General features: G+C 39.8%; 1 protein-coding gene across 3 annotated transcripts in view; it reads left to right on the top strand.

The window, feature by feature from the left end:
* vegfab (vascular endothelial growth factor Ab) overlaps positions 1–11,394 on the top strand; it is a 14,228-nt gene extending 2,834 nt beyond the window's left edge. The window contains exons 3-8 of one of the 3 annotated variants that reach the window (XM_087180316.1): positions 868–1,064; positions 1,864–1,940; positions 3,893–3,925; positions 6,743–6,907; positions 8,496–8,639; positions 9,493–11,394. In XM_087180316.1, coding sequence (XP_087036442.1) covers positions 868–1,064; positions 1,864–1,940; positions 3,893–3,925; positions 6,743–6,907; positions 8,496–8,639; positions 9,493–9,514 — 638 coding nt within the window. In that variant the 3' untranslated portion in view covers positions 9,515–11,394. The remainder of the gene's footprint in view (positions 1–867; positions 1,065–1,863; positions 1,941–3,892; positions 3,926–6,742; positions 6,908–8,495; positions 8,640–9,492) is intronic. The other 2 variants (XM_023430033.2, XM_023430034.2) reach the window with 2 other exon arrangements.
* The last annotated feature ends 9,210 nt before the right edge of the window (positions 11,395–20,604 follow it).

The following is a 20,604-nucleotide window of genomic DNA, read 5'->3' as shown; positions in this document are numbered from 1 at the left end:
CCCCCCCCAACCTCTCACTTTTTGCTAAATGAGAGCAGTTTCACCCCTAAACCTCAACACTTGGACGTGTTCATCTTGTGCAGCATTCCTCCTTGTTTGAGGTTAAGCAGGGGAAATGTTATGGTGACCAGACTCTGTTATAGAGCGGAATTTCACCCTCTTGGCTCACTATTTCATTTTGCACAATCACAGCGTTGCTCAATCTAATTTGGACAATCAGAAGCTGAACTTTATGATATTGTTCAGGCCCACCATGTTTGGTTTGGCTTCCCAGAGGGCTGTCAGGCCGGGGTTGTGTTGGGTTCACTAATGCTCCGAGTGATATTTTGGAGGTGTTGTCTGTCTGTGTGCTAATATCTTTCTCAAGAGCAGAACTCCTGCAAAGACTGAGAGAGGGGGGAAGTAGACTGAAGGTGAAACAGGCTGTTATTGTAGAGCAGTAGATGAATTACTGAGCTGAATCACGATGGGGCAGAAGAAGGGCTATAAAAATGGGGTGACAGTCGAGTCCAGCAATGATTTGGTGCAGCAGATGGGGTGAAAATAGATATTTAGACTGATAGAGTGCTTATTAATCGCAATAGGAAATTGCATAAGCAGGTAAGTCTCTATTTACTTGTATAAAACCAAGGTTACCAAGTGCTTCTTAATGGAACAATAGAAATAAAACGTGTGTGTGCATGTATGTGTGTGTGTTTCATCTCCTTCACTTTGACTCCCTTGAGAGGCTGCCAGTGTTTTTTTTAATTCTAGTCTCCTTGTAGTTGTCTGTTATTGTTACGGCACAGTAGTATTCAGGAGTCAGTGGTTTAGTCTAGAGCTGCTCTGCCATTTTATAACCATGCACACTGTGACTCTGTCTCCCAGTGATCCCTTTAATGGAGGTGTACAACAAGAGTTTGTGCCAGCCTCGGGAGCTGCTGGTGGAGATTCTGCAGGAGTACCCGGAGGAGGTGGAGCACATCTTCATACCGTCCTGCGTGGTGCTGACGCGCTGCGCCGGTTGCTGCAATGACGAGATGCTGCAGTGCATGCCAACATCCAGCTATAACATTACAATGGAGGTCAGCGGCGTTATTTACAACAGCAATACTTTGGGTGTTTTGTGCAGAAGGGTTCACAGGGGGTGCGGGTGACGGGGGGGGGGGGGGGGGGGTGTGCCCTCTTTGCTTTATCTTCTACAGTAAGGATGTGCCTGAAGTGAACACTGTATTACTTTTATTTCCACCCAAATATGACAGCAGAGGGGCACATCGGCTGCTTTAGTGTCCACTTCAGCCCATCCAAGTGGCCGTCGTGGCATTTGGGCTGAAATGAAGGTGGTGCCCCTTTTTAAATTTAAACATCAGCCCCTTGAAGGGAACTGTTTGCTCTTGATTCAAGTAAAGACTTGTAGTGAAGGGTGACGATCTTTTTGAGCTTTGCGTCTATTGTCCCTGGTTACTGTTCCGTCCGATGCTCTATGACTTCACAACGGCCTGTTAAACATTTCAATTTTAACATCTTGAGTCTTATAGTCCTGTTTTTGTCTTAAATCTCCCCACTCATGACAAACTAAAGTAGACGTTTCCAGCTGGTCAACAGTTGGCACCTTCCAGCTCTTGATTGGCTGAAGTCCCCTGAACCATCCAATCATCCGAGGGGCAGGGTTGGAAACCACAGAGCTTTTCCGAAACAACACAGTGACCTTACTGTTGGTCCTTTTGTTGATCCTTGAGTCCATTTATATCTGCTTTTGCCTATTCTGGAAAATGTGGGGTTGTAACTCACAACACAAAAGACCTGTAAAATATGTAGAAACACTATAAATCCACATGTATTTTATTCAACTCTGTAACAGTTTCTCTTCTTCTTCTCTTACAGATTAAAAGAATAAAACCACAAAAGCAACAAAACGATATTTTCATGAGTTTTACAGAACACAGCGCATGTGAGTGTAGGTAAGAAACCTTGAACACACACTGGAACACACACAACACCACTGAAACACAAAACCACTGTACTATTGTGCAGCAGAGCAGAGGTCGACCAAACGCATCATGTGAAGTTATTGTTTTCACTTTGCCTCCGACACATTTAACAGATACACATCAGGTAGATTCATATCTTATCTTTGCTTCTTTCACTTCTTTGATCTTAAAAAAAAACCTGTGACAGTGTAAAACTTTACACATCACTTATCTTCATTCCCTCACCTTGCTCAGGTAAAGGAAATACATTTGTGTTCCTTCAGGTCATTCCTGGAGCAACATCAGCTTGATAGCTTTAGTTACTGATCTCTGAGATTAGCACTGTGTCAGTGTCGTCTCTGTACCCTCCAGTCGCAGTCAGGTGACGTCTTCTGCTGTTCAGTGACCACACATTTACATCTTATGACGCACTTTGTTACTCTTTTCTTTATTTTCCGAGGCAGATAAAGTCGTTGTTTTTTTTTTTAAATCCAATCTATTAAAGCCTGTCTTTTATTAAAAAACATATTTGATCTGTGTGACGTTAATGAGTAAACTGTGACACAGAAGCACGAGACATGCATCATCCTCCTGCATTTAAGGGGAATTTAATGAGCAAACAAATATTGTAGGAAGCACTGTTGGCTGAGAGTCAAGCTCTCTGGTCATTATATGCCTCTTTTCTGAGATACAAAGTCGAAAGTAAGTTGTTAAGTTAGTCTCCCTGCACTCAGTGAGGCTGCCCCCGTCTATCTGTAGAAAGCTATTAAGAAATGTCACTGAACTTTATGCTGTACTGCTGACTGCAATCTCTGATGACTCCATATTTCTTTTGTAAAACCATTTAAATGATGCGATAAACTTTTAGGGCAGCTTTATAAAAATAAAGGTTGTAGTCAATCTATTTAGTATTTGTAAACTATATCTTTAAGAAAATGCTATATAGACGTTAAGTGCGACTAACAGTTCATTAAGTCACTGTTAAAAATGTTACATCTTTCCAAATAGTCAGAAAAAAACAATATGTAACCTGGTGTAAAGTAAACTACACTCAATTATACATTTTTAGGTATTTGTATTATTCCCATTTTATGCTACTTATGCTCTAAGCAGTAACCTTATACAGTCGTGACGCAGCTGTAGGAGAGTAAACAGTGAGCCGACATCAATGAGATAAAATTTCAGACAGTAACCCTGAATCCCGCGTGTAAGCAATATGGAATCCAGCACGCGAATGGCAGACGCCGCCACGAACAATAACAACTACTATATAATAGCGTGAATTTGCCTTCATGAAAATCTTAAGGATTATACCTGTATCAGTAACAATAATCCAATTCAACATTCTTTGATTTTTGATAGCCAGAAGGTCTTCTGATGATTTACATATACATGCACACACACATTTACCTTCATGCTTTAGTTATTGTATACGTCTCTCAAATAGAAACTTGGCAAGGTGTCTGTGACCTTCTTAAATGAAACGCTGTTTCCCAACACATTTGGCTAACTGCTGTCTCTGGAGTGTGTTAGCAGATTTATTGCTCCACACTGTTATCAGCAAGAGTTGTCACATGGACAAGTAATGAAACAAACCTGACAACCTGCTATTGTAGTTATGTTTGTGTGTGTGTGTGTGTGTGTGTGTGTGTGTGTGTGTGTGTGTGTCTCCATCAGTTAACACACCCCTTTGTGTGTACACTGCATTATTTCCTAACAAATCTGGTTCATTTACCGAGGCCAGGCATTTGAAAGTGAAAGCCAGGTTTATCACAGTTTCTGGTAAAGGACGCTGACGTAACACGATTTGAAAAGATTGATGTGAGCCCACCCATGCTGATAATGAGCCTTCTGGTCTCTAATGATCTTGATCTGTATCTGTTTACCAGGAAACAATGGCAGGCTGCGATCTAATGTCATTTTGTTTTGTTCCTGCGTTTCAGGTTAAAGAAAGAAGTGAGAGAACAGAAAGAAAAGTGAGTACAGCGCTCTTTCTGCATGAAGATTGGGTTTTTTGGGGGAAACAATGGGGATTTGAGATTCGATCTTTTTTCAGTGTTGCTCTGCAAACAAACTCTCAGCCGTCTGCAACTCTCAGCCTTTCTGGCATTATCCCATATGCTCTTTCACACTTAATTGATCTGTTATTTTCTCCCCCCTCTGTCTCTCCATTTTCTTTCACACACTCAAACACACAGAAAAAGAATACTCTGCAACGATAATATTTCATTAAAACCCCAGCAGACAAGCTGCTACATGAGACCATGTTATGCTGAGATTAGCATGCAGCTCTCAGGTGATAAAAACAGGGAATACCAGCTTAATCCAGTCAAGTGAATGAGTGACACTTGATGGGGTCATTGCCCTCTCTAGTCCTGTCCTTTACACCATCCTCGTCTTTTCTATCACATCTTTACATTCCTCTCCTCTCTTCTTTACCGTTTACATCCCACTTAACTTCTGTTACTCCTGTTCTTGGCTGCTGTGATATAGATAACAGTGTTTTTGAGGAGCTTTTAAACTTTTGTGTTTTATGATCCATGCTTAAGTTATCTTCCCTTCTCATGCAACAGAAGTCAGTGTGCTAAGAGTAATAAAACTCTTTAATCCTCTTTCTGTGACCGGTCGTTAATATCTTTCCATTGCAGGATGGTCGTTGGTCGTATTTTGGTTTTATGTCAGGTTGTCTGTCATATAGATAAGGGTTACCTCTGAGGGCTCCTCTTTAACCTTGTCATAACTGTTTACGAGTCCTGCATTGATGGCGTGCTGCTACAAAGTGATGGTCTTAGGGTCGTTCAACTCCTGTTTCTGATGCTTTCATACTTCCATGTTAGTTTTAATGCTCGCTGCTGACCTCTACCATGGGGTCTGCGGTTCTGTTAGGGTGAGTCACCCCGCTGAGGTTGTGAAACCAGTTAACTGTCAACTTCCACAGTGAAACTGATTTTTGAACAACAACAAAGAGGAAATTCTTTAATTTTACAGCATGTCAGCTTCATCCTCTTCCTTACAGATTGGGGATGTATTTATTACTGAATCCCAGCTGGGTCTGATCTAGCCCCGTTTGTGAGCCCATTTCATTATCATGAAATTTGGTTTATGACCCAACACTTGCAACCGTACATCGTGCTTAGTGCTAATTAGCTCATGCTAGCATGCTAAGATGGTGAACATGGTAAACATTATACCTGCTAAACATCAACATGTCAGCACTGTCATTGTGACCATGTTAGCAATTAGCTCAAAACACTGCTGTGCCTACATACAACTTCACAGCGCGGCTAGCATGGCTTTAGACTCAGTCTTGTTTTTACCTGTTATCCACTGGACAAAATATTTAAATTCAATATTTCCATAGACTCAACTGGCAACTTCCATGGTTTACGCAGAAAACTTAATGTAGGGGCGTCGTGTGGCGTAGTGGTCTAAGCAGGCACCCCATGTGTAGAGGCTACAGTCCTCGCTGCAGTTGGCCCCGGTTCGAATCCCGCATCGGACGGCCTTTCGCTGCATGTCATTCCCCCTCTCTCTGTTTCCTGTCACTCTCCACTATACTATCCATTAAAGGCATAAAAGCCCAAAAAAATATACTTTAAAAAAAAGAAAACTTAATGTAGCTTACAGTGAAGTAGAAAAGGAGCTCTCCTTTCCTAGTTCACGTCGTCATGGCATCACCATCTGTGGTAATATTGGTTTTAAACACAAATTTTTCCTCACAAAAACATTTCATCGTTCCTCGCAGAAAGCAGGTATCTATGAGATCAGGAAAACACATTTAAAGATGCAACCTGCCGCTTGATAACAGGTAAAAAGAAAACTGGAAAGGCTGTGTGACCAGATAACAGAGTAACATATGGAGTGCTGAGGTAACAAATGGAGCTAGGTCTGACCCTACGATGTACACATGTGCACAAATAATAATTCCTGGAGCTTCAATGTCCTGCACCCAGAAACTGGCTAATCATAGTGTGTCCAAATTCTTATTACCACCATTACACCACTTCACAGTTTCACAGTTTTTGTGCTTTTAAAAAAAAAAAAAAAAAAATCAGCATTGATGTACTGCAAATACCATCAATGACAATAGAAAAATGTGATTCAATTTGATTATAGTTTATTACATACAGCTAAAACATGAACTCATCTTGCATTTGAACACACAGACAGATATTTTAATGCAGCCTACACCTGTGAAGATCCAGGAGTATATTCATAAACATGCACCCGTTTGCTCTCATTGTGCCGCGGTCTAAAAAACATTGAATCAGCCATAAAGCGCTGACCCAGATAGAGTGAAAGATGCAGTTTTTGTGACGTTTATTGTCCCCAATCCAAGTGGGAAATTTCAGAATAACTGCCAGAGCCAATCCTCAGACTATGAATCTCTTTCACACGCTGCTGAGTCATTGTACTGTTTTACAAAAATGGAACATTTGATATTCATCACATTCACAAATGACAGGATGTGAGGAACCCATGTACAGTGAGGTGCATTACTGTGGGAGTGTCTTCACAAACAAGGACAATGGTTGCTTCAGCTTTTAAAAAGTTGGTTGCGTCATTATTATTTATTTATTTATTTTTGTCTTTCTTTCTTTAAACTCATATCCTCCCGCACTGAAAATATTGAGATACAAACATTGATGTTAACACTGCCTGATGCCTTTCTCATAATGTGACAATTTATTATCCCGAACAAGTCAATCTTTAACAATAATCTAATTAAACAATAACCTGTTTTCAAATACTGATTTCTTTTTCTTTGGTTTTTTTGGCTCTTGCATTTACAGAAATCAAAACACAGAGGCTAACACATCAGTCCATCTCTCTCCTCAGTCTCTCAGGCATCAATCTGCGTTGTTGTCCTCTTTCTCTTGCAGAAAATCCCGGAAAGGCAAGGGTAAAGGCCAAAAGAGAAAACGAAAGAAAAACCGTGACAAAACAATTCACGATGCGTATGTCAGCTCCGCCTTCTCCACCTACTTGCACCTGAGTGTTGCTCTTCTCATAATTAAGCTCATTTGGGAGGAGCTCCTTTGTCCGTTTTAATTTGCCCGTTAACCTCTTAATTTGCCCGTTAGCCATTATCAATTAGCATGTTGCTTCCGCGCATTGTCCTAACTTTGTCTCATCAGTCATGTCCTACATACTCAGAACACCAGTTTCTAAGCTGCCCTGTTTGCTAACATGTTTTGCTAACGTAGCTTTAGCAAAACTTTACATAACAGCGATACAGCAGACTTGCTAGCCATATCCCGCGAGAAGTGAACCATAACCCATTTCCCCTCCATCTAATCTCCTCCCAGCCTAACCAGCACAATCTTCAAAAGAAAGTCACTTCTTATGAGACTGGAACGATGGTTGGGATGAGATACAGCGGTGTATCATGAAAACAGTAGAAACCTGAGGTACAAGTTGCTCCTAACATTTCGTCACGTCGCTAGTATCATGATTGATAATGGACATGTTTAAAGAGGCTGCAATAAACAGATCTTGGGTCGCTGTTAGCTGTAACTTGAACCTTCTACTGAAACAGATCACGGCTCCACCATCATGGCTTTGCAAAGGCCGGCTCATACTGTTCTGGTATCTGTGCTGGGATCACCAGGATTGTAATCACGGTCCTGTGCTCAGTGTTGAGTCTGTGCTGCTTTGCTGTGTCTCGTACCCGTCTCCTTTGCACTCTTTGTTCTTTTCATCTTTACAAACAGGTTTTGCTGGCCCGTGCATTATGCTGGTACTTTTTATGCAATGTTAAGATAAGTGATGGCTATCTATTGCCTTTTTTCTGTTTTTTTTTTGTTTTTTTTTTGTTAGGGGGGATTTGTAAACCAGCAAATTGTTAAGCAAGCACTGTTTTTGTGTCTTTCTTTGCCTGCTTTTGTCTCTGAACCCGCACAAAAGCACCCATATTCTATTCAAAAAATAATATAATGATGATCTCTTGTTTCTTCAATGCTCATACTGTGACAGAATACATGTATGTGTGTTCTTTTGTAATTTGTATATTGAGATGTCAATATATCTGAGCCTTCATCTGTCCATTTTCAGCCTCTGTTCTGCATCTAATGTCTCTCTGTGGGAAACACAATTTTCGGTTTTCACTCAATAAAATGAAACCTTTCTTAACAGAGAACCAAGCAGACCCTTGAGTCTTCTTTATTAAGAGTTGAACAATTGTAATAGTGAGAGAAAGAGGTGTAATGTCATTGACCCGCAGTCCAAAGCCAACTTGTGTCCTTTCGTGTTGCATGATCCGGTCCAGAGCTTTGCTCGCTGCATGTCTAACACATACAAGGCATTTGTGAGCGGTCCAATCAACGAGGGAGGGCTTGGGGGGCGTGGGTGAGGGAAATTTACTGCTTGAATATTTGCCTGCAATGCTACCCAACTGTCACATGCAGAACAACTTTTCAGGCATTGGCTTGGAAGAGCAAAGCGGAGCATATCAAAGGGTTGGCCTAAGGGTGACCTGTCTTGGTTATAGTACACTGTGATAATCTGCCTCTCCCCATCTCTGTCTGTCTGTCTTTCTGTGTCCAGTGTTTGTGAGCCATGTTGTGATCACTGCTCAGAGAGGAGAAAGCGTTTGTTCGTGCAGGATCCTGCAACCTGTCGGTGCTCCTGCAAACACACAGACGAATACTGTAAAGAACGCCAGCTAGAGCTCAACGAGAGGACCTGCAAGTAAGTGTCGCCGGTGAAAAAACTGAAGTCAAACGAGAAGTTCAGGGTTCAAAATCAAAGAACACACATTAAAACACATTGTCTAGATAGTGATGGTAATTTTTTGGAAAACATATAATATTTCCTGTAAATTTCTGTCATATATCAATTTTTAAGCCAATAGTTCCACATTTTGGAAGATGTGCTTCTTTGTTTTGTTTTGTTTTTTTTGTTGTATGTTTTTTGCCGAGTTAGAAGAGAGGATTGACACCACCCTTGTGTGTGTTTGATAAAAATATGTAGCTGGAGCCAACAGCCGATTAGCTTAGCTTAAAGCAACAACGGCGATGTGACAATGTCAAAGAAGTCGCTCATAGTCAAGAACCTAAAGTATCATCACCTCAATCTGCAACTCCCCTGTATTACTCACTGTCCAGACCGCAACTTTAATTTTTTGGTTCATGGCGTCGTTTTCAGTCTGAGCAGACAGCTGTTGAGTGTAAAAAAAAGCTCTGAAAACCAACCACACACTACCTACTCAGCACCAAACGGCAGACAGACATTGTTAGCAAACAGCTGGTGAACATAGTGGAGCATTTAGCAGCTAAATAGCCAGATGTTTCCCTCAGGAGTTGATGGAGGGTAGTAAAATATTGGATTTACATTCATCAGATGACCAGAAACACAACTCCAAATGAACGATTATGTTGCTCCAGAGCTGCTGGATGTTCTTCGATGGCCGCCCACAGTCTAGGGTCACCACTGGTTGTGAATTTAGCTCTTTATGTCTATGTGTGTGTGTGTGTATTGTGTCTGAGAAAAGGATGCAACAGCACAAATCTTCTGCTTTTTTCTTCATTTCTTTCTTGTTTAGATGTGACAAGCCAAGAAGATGAGAGAGGTGGGAGCACCAGATGTACAAGATGAAGGAATATTCTAAAGATATTTCACAGCACAGCACTTTGACCTTTGAACCGTAAGCTCTTCTTTTCTGTGGAAAGCATTCCCCTTGGACTGGCTGAGAGAGAACAAAACGAAAGACTGAACTGAAGTTTCCTCCCACTGTATATCTGTGTGTATATAGACCATGATAAAAAGAAAAAGAGTACAGAATTGTTATGCTGCTACAGAAACAAATAACTAAACCTATCATTTGACAAAACGCAAATATCCGGCAAGTGGTTTTGCATTTCTAACAGGCTTGCAATGCAGGTGTAGTCTTGTTGTCAATTCATTGTATGCAATTACTTCACTGGATATGAGTCTACTGTGGTTGTGTGTCAATCAAAAGTTGCAAAACCTCTCAATCTAAGATATATTTAACTGCTAAAACAGCGGGTGAGGCCGAAGAAGACATGGGTGCGCCCTCCTTTCAAAAGTGACGGATGGATTTTTGTCGGCCGATGTCTACTTTCGCTTTGGACTAAAACAGGAGGACACTGGGACAGCTGATGGAAACCTTGAATCTGTGTCTTCATGATATCGCTTCCTTCCCTCAGAGGACATTGCAGGGCTGACATGGACATACACAATGTTTTCACTATTGTGATCAGCTTGCAGGAGAAGAGGCTCTGGAGTGCCATATACTTTTAAAGGGATACTGGTCATCAATAATAGCATTTAATGTTTTGCTATGTCCGACATGAAAACCACTGAAACATCCTATACTGTAGTTTGATTCCATTTGAAAAACTGTGCCTCACAAAAATGTACTGAGAAATCTTTCGAGTGCTTTTTAAATTATTTTTGTTTCATTTTTCAGGAGAGGGGATTGTCAAAGTAGTTGTGTTAGTTGTTGAGCTCAATACAGAATCCATTGATTGCATATCTTCTTCTCTGAACTTGTACATACTTAATATCCCTTTATGCCATAGTCCACTCTAGATAATTTATAATGCTATAGAGTATTTTTCAGTATTCAGCCTTCTACCCATATTTAATTTGGTCTATTTATATATGCAGTGTTATGTACCTGTGGCTGTCCCACCCCCCCACCCCCCAATGTGTAAGGTCACTGATGGCTACTCGCAGCATGGACACTCTCTGTGCTTTTCTACGAAACAAAAAAAAGAAAAAAAAAAATCAAAAATGATTTGTTAACATTCCCTAGATGGATCGCTTGTATTGATGTGCTAATGACATCTCTGGATTTTCAACCCCTCTTATCTAAGGGTGTGGGTGCCGTGTAGAGTTTTTAACGTTTCTGTGCGTTTGTGTCCATGTGTGTGTGTATGAATGTGCGTCCATGTGCATTAGCCAATGTGCACATCTGCGTGTAGGTGTTAGTAAGTTGTATTTAAGTATTTAAGTATGTAGCGGACCTGTGTTTTGTCCGTCCTGCAAGATGCAAATACAAATAAACTACTGCTAGCAGCTCAGTATACACTACCACAACACTACCACAGTTTTAAATTTTAAAACAACCTGCCATCAGTCTTAGAGCCCTCGTTATTAGTTCTCTTTGTCTCTTCTTCTCTATTAACATGTTTTCTGTGTCTATGTAAAACAGTAAAGCATATTTATTTTCAAATTATATTGTTTTTATATAAAATAAGGAAAAGGTTGCTGTGTTGTGAATGCTGTGTTTTCAAGAGATTTAATTAGGCAACATGAGTTTCCATGTTTTTGTGCGGCAAGCTGATACTCACGCATCTAATAAGAACCCCTGCAGAATGTAACCTGAGCGGAAAATAGAACGGCAAAATAAGAAATTCCTGCACTCTTTTCATGACAGACAGATCGAGATTCATCCTTATGAATAAAATGGCACTTTGAAGCAGTGTGCAGTAATTTCATCTGTTAAATCGAACTCTAGACAGCCATTTAGGAGCAGTGGAGGAACTGTGTGTCATCACAAAAAAGGAAGCTAAAATATTTTTCAATGGCCACAGGATTATGTAATAGCAAATAACAGAAGTTAACTGTGTTTGTGGTTGAGTTTTCATAATGGTTAACAAAGAAAACAAAGATTTCTTCATGTGATTGAAATGTTTTCCTGCACAGTTATTAAGTCAAGCACACAGACTTCCCCTCCCCATCGGAAGACTGGATTTAAAATTAAATTAAAAAAATTAATTGTTTTTATGTATAAACCTTAAGATCAAGTTGAAAATAGTTATTTTGCTGTTAGTAAGACTCAAGTAACGGCTTGGGGTGGTTAAAGTTAGGATAAAAATATGGGTTGGACCATCTCTGCCCATAATTGCATAAGAACATATAATTCTATCCACATTGAATGCTCATTAACCTGGCGCTGATGCAGAGCAAAAAAAAACAAAAAAAACACATATTTGCTGCAGTGAGAAGTTGAATCTGGCTAAACTTTTGCCATAATACAATGCAACATCATCTCGGCCAATCCAATACATGAAAGCTCAAATTCCTAGTAGACCACTTTGTAACATGAACAGGCTGATTCTACCATTTTCTTACAATTTAAAGATAGAGGACGTCGTGATTGTCACAATAATGTCAAGACAGTGTAAAATCCTCAGAGTTATATAATATTGCACAGTGCTTTGGCATCTGAGAAGCCTTCAAACTCATGAATCTATTACCTCCCGATTCATATTTAATTGGCTCACTGGTACCTGAAACAACACAGCTTCCCTCCGAATTTGCTCTTGGCATTTGTTCATTACACAAACAAATCCTGAACGACAACATTTAAGAGGTCATTTTGTAGGTGATCCTTGCGCTAGACTTACTGAGGCGATCTCTACTTCATCATCAAGAAACAATGCAACTTGGTTGTCAAAACGACTGGAAAGACAGTTCTGGTTTGACTGCAGAGTTAGGCTAACACCTCCACTGGCCCTTTTCCACCACAAGAACTTTTCCAGGAATCTAATAACCTTTTAAAGAATTCGGAAACATTACCTGGAACAAAGGTCTCTGGAACATGTTTCCAATTATGGTTCATGGGCTGTTCTTCCTGTACCTCACTAAACCTGTTTTTTCTACTCTCCTTTTATTGGTGAAGAAATTCTCACTTTTTGGGCATGTTGCTGGAGTTTTGACACTGCAAACTTGATATCTGTAGCCTCCCAATGAACATTTTTCCGTTCCGCTTTACCAGATTATCATGTCACCTGTCCCCCTTATCCACCAGGGAAGACAAAGAGCAGTTTCAGCTACTAGAGAATGGGATTAGTGACTTGTTCAGTGACACTTCAGTAGTAGTTGATCTCTAGGCCCCTGGACCAAGTCTAACCCGTATGAATGTAGATTAAGTGGATGTTTTTGGATCTTTGGCCATGTTTGTTTTGAAACTCGCTTCATCTTAGCCCCATTGCTTGCTACTTGCCATTGGATTAGCTCCTGCATGGCGCTAATGCTCTGCTCTGCTCTCCCTGACTCATGCTCTTTCTGTGCATACCTAAATATAAAGCACACCATATAATCCCTGAAAATTGTGGGGCCCCCTTCACTGGGTAAAACACCCCAAAGAATGTCATAAACCATCTAATCTGTGATTTACCAGGAACCCAGAACTCAGCAAGCTAGCTAGCTGCCTGTCTAGCCCAACTGTGTTGATTTGACATCAGTTTGGACTGTTTGGCTTGTTTTAATCTGATATTTAATGGGAAGTATTATGACAAAAAATTTGATAAGGAGGTTTTAAGACAAGCAGTGTATCATTTTAGTTTAATTGGCGATGAAAGAAAACTAAGTTGCCTTTCACCAACTTTAAAAAAAGGGAGGAGTTTTATCCTGTAGCTCGCCTGATTGTTATTTCTCTAAACACATAGTGTGATTCATCAAGCCCAGAGAATGCCTGAGTGTTTTAAGGGGAGACTAAAAAGCACATTAATCCTTGTTTTATGTAACCTTTAAAACATATTCTGACCCTTTCAGGCTAAAGAGAGAAAACCTTGCATCAGACCTAAATCTGTTTACACAGTCACATTATGGGGACTTGTGGTCCTTATGGGGACAAAAAGCAAGTCTCCATAATGTAAGTCATAAAATGTCAACGTGAATGTTTTAAGGTTAGGTTTGGGTTAGACTAAGTGTGTAGGCTACTTTACATTCACTTTACTTTCAATTCTAGTTTAGAAATGGTCTTATGTCTTGTACACTCCCATTTGGATATAGGACCATTTCTTGTCACATAAAGTTTGATAGATTATTAAGGAGGAGGAAAGAACATGGTTCAGGTTTTATCTGAGCCTGCGTCCTTATCAGGCAAAGGTTTAATGTAAAAGAGTTGAATGTGATCTGAATCTAATCTCATGTGCCTTTTCCTGGTGATGCAACTCTGCTTCACGTCACTTACAAGTCATTGCAAAATGAGAGTGACTAACACAACTTCTAAAGCACATGATAGTTCAGGCCATGATACACGCATAGGTTAGGATAACATGTTCAACAACCGCCAATCAAGAGATTTGGATGAAAATGCTCCCCTGACAACAGCTATTATTGACACCAAGGAAACACAAATATAACACCTGTTTCATTTTGTTTTTAAATAACTGTTTTTAGACTATGATGACTTATCATCACACAGGATCCAATTGTGTTAGACACGTAACATCCAAAGTAAATGACACAGAAGAATAGCAGATACTATATGTAGGTTGTCAGGTCAATTTGAGATCTGACCCCTGAAGTAATTTTGCAATTTGAAAGACACAGCAGCCGTTATAATGATATGAGGTATACTACCAACAATTAGAAAAATGAGACCCAGGTTGTGAAAAATGAAACCTTTAAACCTGCATCAACTAATTCTTGGCCACTTGGAGGCAGTGGAAATAAGCCGTAAACACAACATTCATATATTGTCTCTTTTGTTAAGTTGAGATGGCAGGGCAAATAGTGTACAGTGGCCTTTTCACTGGAAGTAGCTGCCTAACTGACAGTGATGAGAGTGAACCAAAATGGTAAAGTTGCAAGCTGTAAAACCAAAACAATGAGCTGAAAGATGCTAAAATACTCCATGATGGAGGCTATACCTAGAAACTAGAATTACCTTACTGCCTCGCAGTTGTATGCGTCCGCCACTCAGTCAACTTGCAGTTTACATCGATGTCTCTATACTGTATCTAGTAAAGACTTTAAGTTGTAGCCATGACAGTAGATGCATCAAATATGGATGTTGCTGCAAAGAAGCTACAAATTCTACAGCGTGGATACTTCACACACATCTTCAACCTAAATTCTAATCAGTTCATCCAAGTGAACATTTGTGCCAAATTTGAAGACATTCCCTCACAGCGTTCCCGAGATATCACGTTCACGAAAAAGGGACAGACAACCCAAAACCTGCTGATGGTAAAGCAATAAAATTACTGTGTTTCTGCCATTATCAGTCAAACCCAGATCTGTCTAATAACCCATATTTGTCTAAAAAGACTCATTAAAGGTTTTACTATGTTTTTTTTTTGTTTGTTTTTTGTTTTTTAAACTAACAAAAGTGATTCACAACGCACAACTCAATGCTCTTTTTTCTTACTTGATGTTCAAATCCAGATATGCAAAGGATTAGCACAATGTAATAAAGATTTGAACTGCAAACAGACAGGGGATGATGTCAGATTTAGGCACAAGAAGGGATGGTATGAAAATGTAGGACAATGGAAGCAGGTGTGATTAAAGCTCCTACCATGGCTTTAAGAGCTGAGGGAGGCGACGTGCTCACAGGCAGGTAAATCACCCCACGCTGCTGATGTAAACCAAGGGAAATCACGACTCGGCAAAAACCCCTCCCTGAGGCGTGTCTGCATGATATGTGCACACTCACACGTACTACGTCTTTAAGGCTTCTGATCTATATTTACCCACGTTTCCGACTGATTGTGACACTGAAAAATATCCTCCATGAGTCATGAGGCAGAGAACCAGAGAGGTGAAGGAGGGAGGGGAATGGGAATAAGACTGAAATCAGTTTAAAGAGGGATCAGTGGAGCAGGGTGGAAAAGAGACTAATTGAGCTGAAGGGGGAGAAGAAAAGAGGATAAGCATGGGACGGAGGGGAAGGAGGAAGAGAGAGAGAGAGAGAGAGAGAGAGGGAGAACTGTACTGATGTTGTGCCTCCTCATTCATGTGTGTCTACTTGTGTGTGAATGAAAGGAAAAGGAGTGAACTGATACGAGGATTGTCTCCCTCCCCAGTGAGGACGACAATAAACCCCGATGCAGAGGGAAACTACTGAACGGCAGATTTGAATAAATGTAAAATATCTTCAAAATGCTACAGGTGGAAAACGTTTATGTCGCAAATAGACGGCTGGTCATTTGTGGTTTTGCCAGACTGGCTGCACCCACTCACCCCTCACATGGGTGTAGTCCAGCTTACACTCATTACCACAGCATTACCATTCACCAGACATATCTGAGAACGTGTGTGTGTGTGTGTGCGTGTGTGTGTGTGTGTGTGTATTCACATGTACCTGCCAATAGCAGAGTTTATTGATTAGTTAGACACAAAAGAAATCCCCTTTTAGCCCTTTTTTCTTTCTCATTACAAATCTGTGCACTTCTAAGCTCATTAATTAACACATTATATCTTTGTTAGAAAACTTAAGTGTTTAAACAACTATCTTTTGGATGTGCAGTGACTTCCAAAAGTCTGGAGGCAAACAGCAACAGACAAAAGAGTGGTATCAGTCTTCTCACCTAACTCTCAACCAGGAACATTATATGTGTATTTACAAAATGTCAAATTAATTTTCTCATATCTATTTTGGAACACAGAACGGACTCAAACAGTTGTGATATTTTAGCAATCTCCTTATGGAAAGGCTCTTTTCGCTCAGAGAGGATTGAGCTCAGGATCGGGAACAATGGTAAGGGATTCAGTGTCTTGCTCAAAACTATTTCAGCTGGGCACTGACCAAGTATGCGGAATCCAAACCATCTAATTGTGAGATCCTTGCAGTGACACTTTTCCGCGGGTTTTTCTAAAGTAATTTGAAGGCATTGTAGTTTGAAAAACTTCTGCTGTATATCTGCGAGATCTGCGAGTAAGGAAGTGATGTGAGCTGGGGGAATTACTGCAGATCAGGCAGAAAGGAGCTGGATTTGTGTTCTTGTATTAGACAGGCCCGGCCTTGTTAGCGAATCCACAAGGGCTCAGTGTTAAAATTTGGCAGAACTATCCAACTCCTGATCAGCTCCAAATCACTCAGAAAACGGGCGAGGAAACTGACTTTAAAAAGCATGAAATTTTAGGCTTAAGATAAAGAACAACGCTGATTTACTTTTTCATTCATGCAAAATAAAATCAGTGATTAAAGGATGCTGGCAAATGAGGAGTTTTTGTTGACGCTGGTTAAATGAATGCTTTCATAGTGAAACTTGACTCCTATAATCCCAAAGTCCAAAAGGGAGCTCTGACTGCCTGCATGTTATTGTTTGACTTCTTATCTGCCTTGCTCAGTGTTTATTTGTTATGTTGCAAAATGCCTATTTAAAAGACTAATTATCATAATCCTATTGTATGAAAACTGAAACCTGACCATTTCATATTTAAGTCATTTTTAACATTAACACAAACAGCCTATACATTCATCATGTATGAAAATAACTCTATAAATAACAGTTTGCTTGACTTTGTTTTAAATGGGAAAATGTACATAACAGGCCTGTATAAATACGCCCCCAGTTCTATACCACAGATTCTACCTCAATGTAAACATTTTGCTCTTTCTCCCGCATACACTGTAAATCTCACATCTCCACCCTCCACAACATTTGACATACATGTCGACTCCTTCAGAAGGTGCTTTATAGAAACATAGAAATGATAAATGATGCGATGTGTATCTCTTATCTTTCATTTAGAGTGCCTTCTCCCTAAAAACGGTATCATCTATTTTAAAAAAGGTAAACCTTAAAAGAGGTTACATTTTCCAGATTTTCTCTCGTGTTTGACAGTGCTGTCTTGTGATACCAGAGGCCTGTATTACAAAGCAAGTTCAACGTACCCAGAATATCTTTGTTATGATAGCTTAACTGAACCTAACAGTGGCCGCCCTGGAAAACCTGTACTACGGAGCTGTCTATCAACTGGCTCCGGTGACTCTGGGTTTACCCATCTGGCTACGAGCGCGCTCACGTTAAAGAGACTGAGTCGTTCATTATAAGCAACATCGTCACAACCATGAATAAAGTACTTAATACGATACGAGAAGACACGCCGATACCAGCAGGTAAATTCAGTTACAGCGACATCCAAAAGTTACATTCATCATGGTGAAATGTGAACAGTATTAACACATGACTAGAATAAAACAGAAACAGACTAGAAATTATTTCCGATTATCAAAGTTCAGCAAATTATATATTGTTAATAAGTGCATGAATTATTAATAAGGTTCCTTCTGAGTATTTCTGCTCTTTTGTCTGATGATGGACAAACTATTATGAATATTTGAAAAAAGTTTAAGTGATGTCAGACTGTTGCTGCTACCAAAGCAGACAGGAGAGAAGACAAGTAGTTGACAAGTGGTTATCTTACTAAAATATTAATTCATAATCATGGTGAATTTATTCCTGATTATAACCACAGAGTTCCTTCGTGTTATTCTGAGCTGAAGTGATGGAAGAAGAAGCATCAACGCCCTCAAGAATCTCGTCAGGATTAAAGAATCTTTGTTCATTTAAAATGAAGCTATAATAATTATTATGTATTTATTTAGTGTGATAAACTCTCCCTGCATTTGTTAGAAGCTCTGTTTTAAAACCAGCTTGGACACATGGAAAGTCTGGAACAGGAAACTGATTTACAAAAATGCCTACTGCTCCCTATTATTTCTCACTTCTTCTGTAAACTCTTTTGTTCACGTCGGGCTCCTGTAGGAATGACATGAGTCAGTTGATTCCAGTGATCTGATTGGTCAGCAGCTGGGCTGGTGACAGGTTTTGATGCGATCCTCTGACGTTAACCTACCATGGAGCAGGTTAGGAGTTTAGCATAAGTTAACATGGTGACTTACCCTGGCAAGAAGTGAACGCTGAAAACCCAGATCAAACCTGTATTTACCTCAATCACATCTAATCCTGCTTCATAGTGCGGGCCTCAGATTGTGATACTGCCACGTCCCAGGAGCTGATTTTTTTGCTGTAGTCATTCGGTCAAAGTTGATCCCTTCTCTTTGTCAACCTCGCCCTCCTTTCATACATTTTTCACCCTACATCTGGCTCTTTCTCTCCTTCCTCTATGACTCAGTTCTCTGATCTCATTCCCTCAGGGCGGACACTGAATCATATTTTTTTCTCCTCTAAACCACCACAACAAACTCTGACCAGAACAGTTCACTGGCATCAGTTGCCCAAGAGAATAAACATGCTCTGCAGCGTCTCCTTGACTTTTCCCACAATGAACCCATCCCCTGTCCCTCTCACATACTCCTCTTACTACTGAATAACATTTCACCGACAGGTTACTCACTGTGCTGTGATGTCATTGACGGGTTAACAACAGTGACTCCCAACCTGAGGTACTTGTACTTCTGCAGTTGCCACAGTACATGGAAAGACTGTGTATCTCATTTGAAAAAAAAAAATGTTTAAACTTTCTTCTTTTTTTTTTTATGTTGAGTGGGAAAATTAACAACCAAATAGGATTAAAAAATGTCTATATGCTAAGATAAAAGTAACTTATAGACACTTGAAATAGTTAGCTAAAAGTAATGGATAAACAATTTAAACCTTTAGTTAAAGTAGGCTAATGAACAGTGAATGAAATAGTTTAAATAAGTCACAGATAAAACGGTTGAAATGGTTAAAATATGGATGAACAGGTGTAATATTTAAGTAGGCTAAATGTATTCCAATCTGCAGATAAACCATTTAAATTGTAAAATCTGCCCACTGCAAGCGGTAGTAAAGTTTGTACAAATGCAAAGTTGAACAAACAGATCTAATCAATTATATTAAAGAATACTGTGACACTATCCAATTTTAAGTAAAAAAAAAAAAAAAAAAGTCCTGTAATCAATTAAAATGAATTTATTTTGAACATGACAAATGGTGACTGTCAAATGGGGACCATCAGGCAAAAAAGTTCAGAACCACTGGGTTACCAAATGAGAAAGTTTTCATAATTTTTTTTGGAAAAAGGAAAAATCTTGCACTGACGGCTGACAAATTATCATTGATTTTGATGAATCACAAAGAGGTAATGGCATTATTTGCTTTTAAAAAAAAAAGAAAATTGTAACAAGTGAAATAAGGTCTGTGTGGGTATTTCCTACACACATCTATGCACACAAAGGTATCTGCAACATGATATGAGCAATAAAGTCAGGTTCCGGCTTCAGACAGGCGAGCTGTTTGTACAGCTACATTACTTATCCATGATTAATGGCTGCTTTTAAAAATGTGAGACACCATAATGTGTATAACAGCCAGAAGTCATGTCGCTGAGCCGGCCGTGCCTTGTTGTTTTAATGTACACCCTGACCGGTGCTGCCGCTAATTAGCCATGGCTAATTGTTTGTAATATGTAACACAAAGACACGCTGTCCAGGAGCAGTAGATATTTCTGAGAGATTAGCAGTCTGAGGGGCCAGTAAAAAGTGAGATTAAGACATTCCCTGCATGTTCTCTGTGAAATCGGCCTATTTTAACCACTTAAATCATTTACATGTGATTACTTTCGCTTCGTTAGGCTTGTAAGTCTATAATACTGCATGTGTGGAGGAAATGAAATGGTGAGTGTCTGATAGAAGTGATTATACCATCTAAAAAATGAAAGGTTGCATTCTCATTAATGTTCATGTGTAAGATCTGATCCAGGTCTCTATTTCTAGTGTGACCCCACTAGTCTGTAATTTGAAGCCTGCTTGCGTGAGTGTGTATACTGAAGTTTGTTGGTGGCTGTTTATAGTCAACTTGTTTATCATGTACTTATGTGTTGAAATCTGTCCTTGTTCCCCTCTTACTGTTGCCTCAGGTTAGTTGCTTATTTTTTATGTCCCCACAAAATCCACAACCCAGCCTCCATGTGACGCCTCACATCTTTGCTAACATTTGTA

The sequence above is a fragment of the Seriola lalandi genome, unplaced genomic scaffold (assembly GCF_002814215.2).
Source record: "Seriola lalandi dorsalis isolate HSWRI2012SDOR001 ecotype SW California unplaced genomic scaffold, Sedor1 jcf7180002054901, whole genome shotgun sequence".
Taxonomy (NCBI): Eukaryota; Metazoa; Chordata; class Actinopteri; order Carangiformes; family Carangidae; genus Seriola; species Seriola lalandi.
The sequence above is the reverse complement of the archived record's forward strand: the minus strand, read 5'-3'. Positions and strand labels throughout refer to the sequence as shown.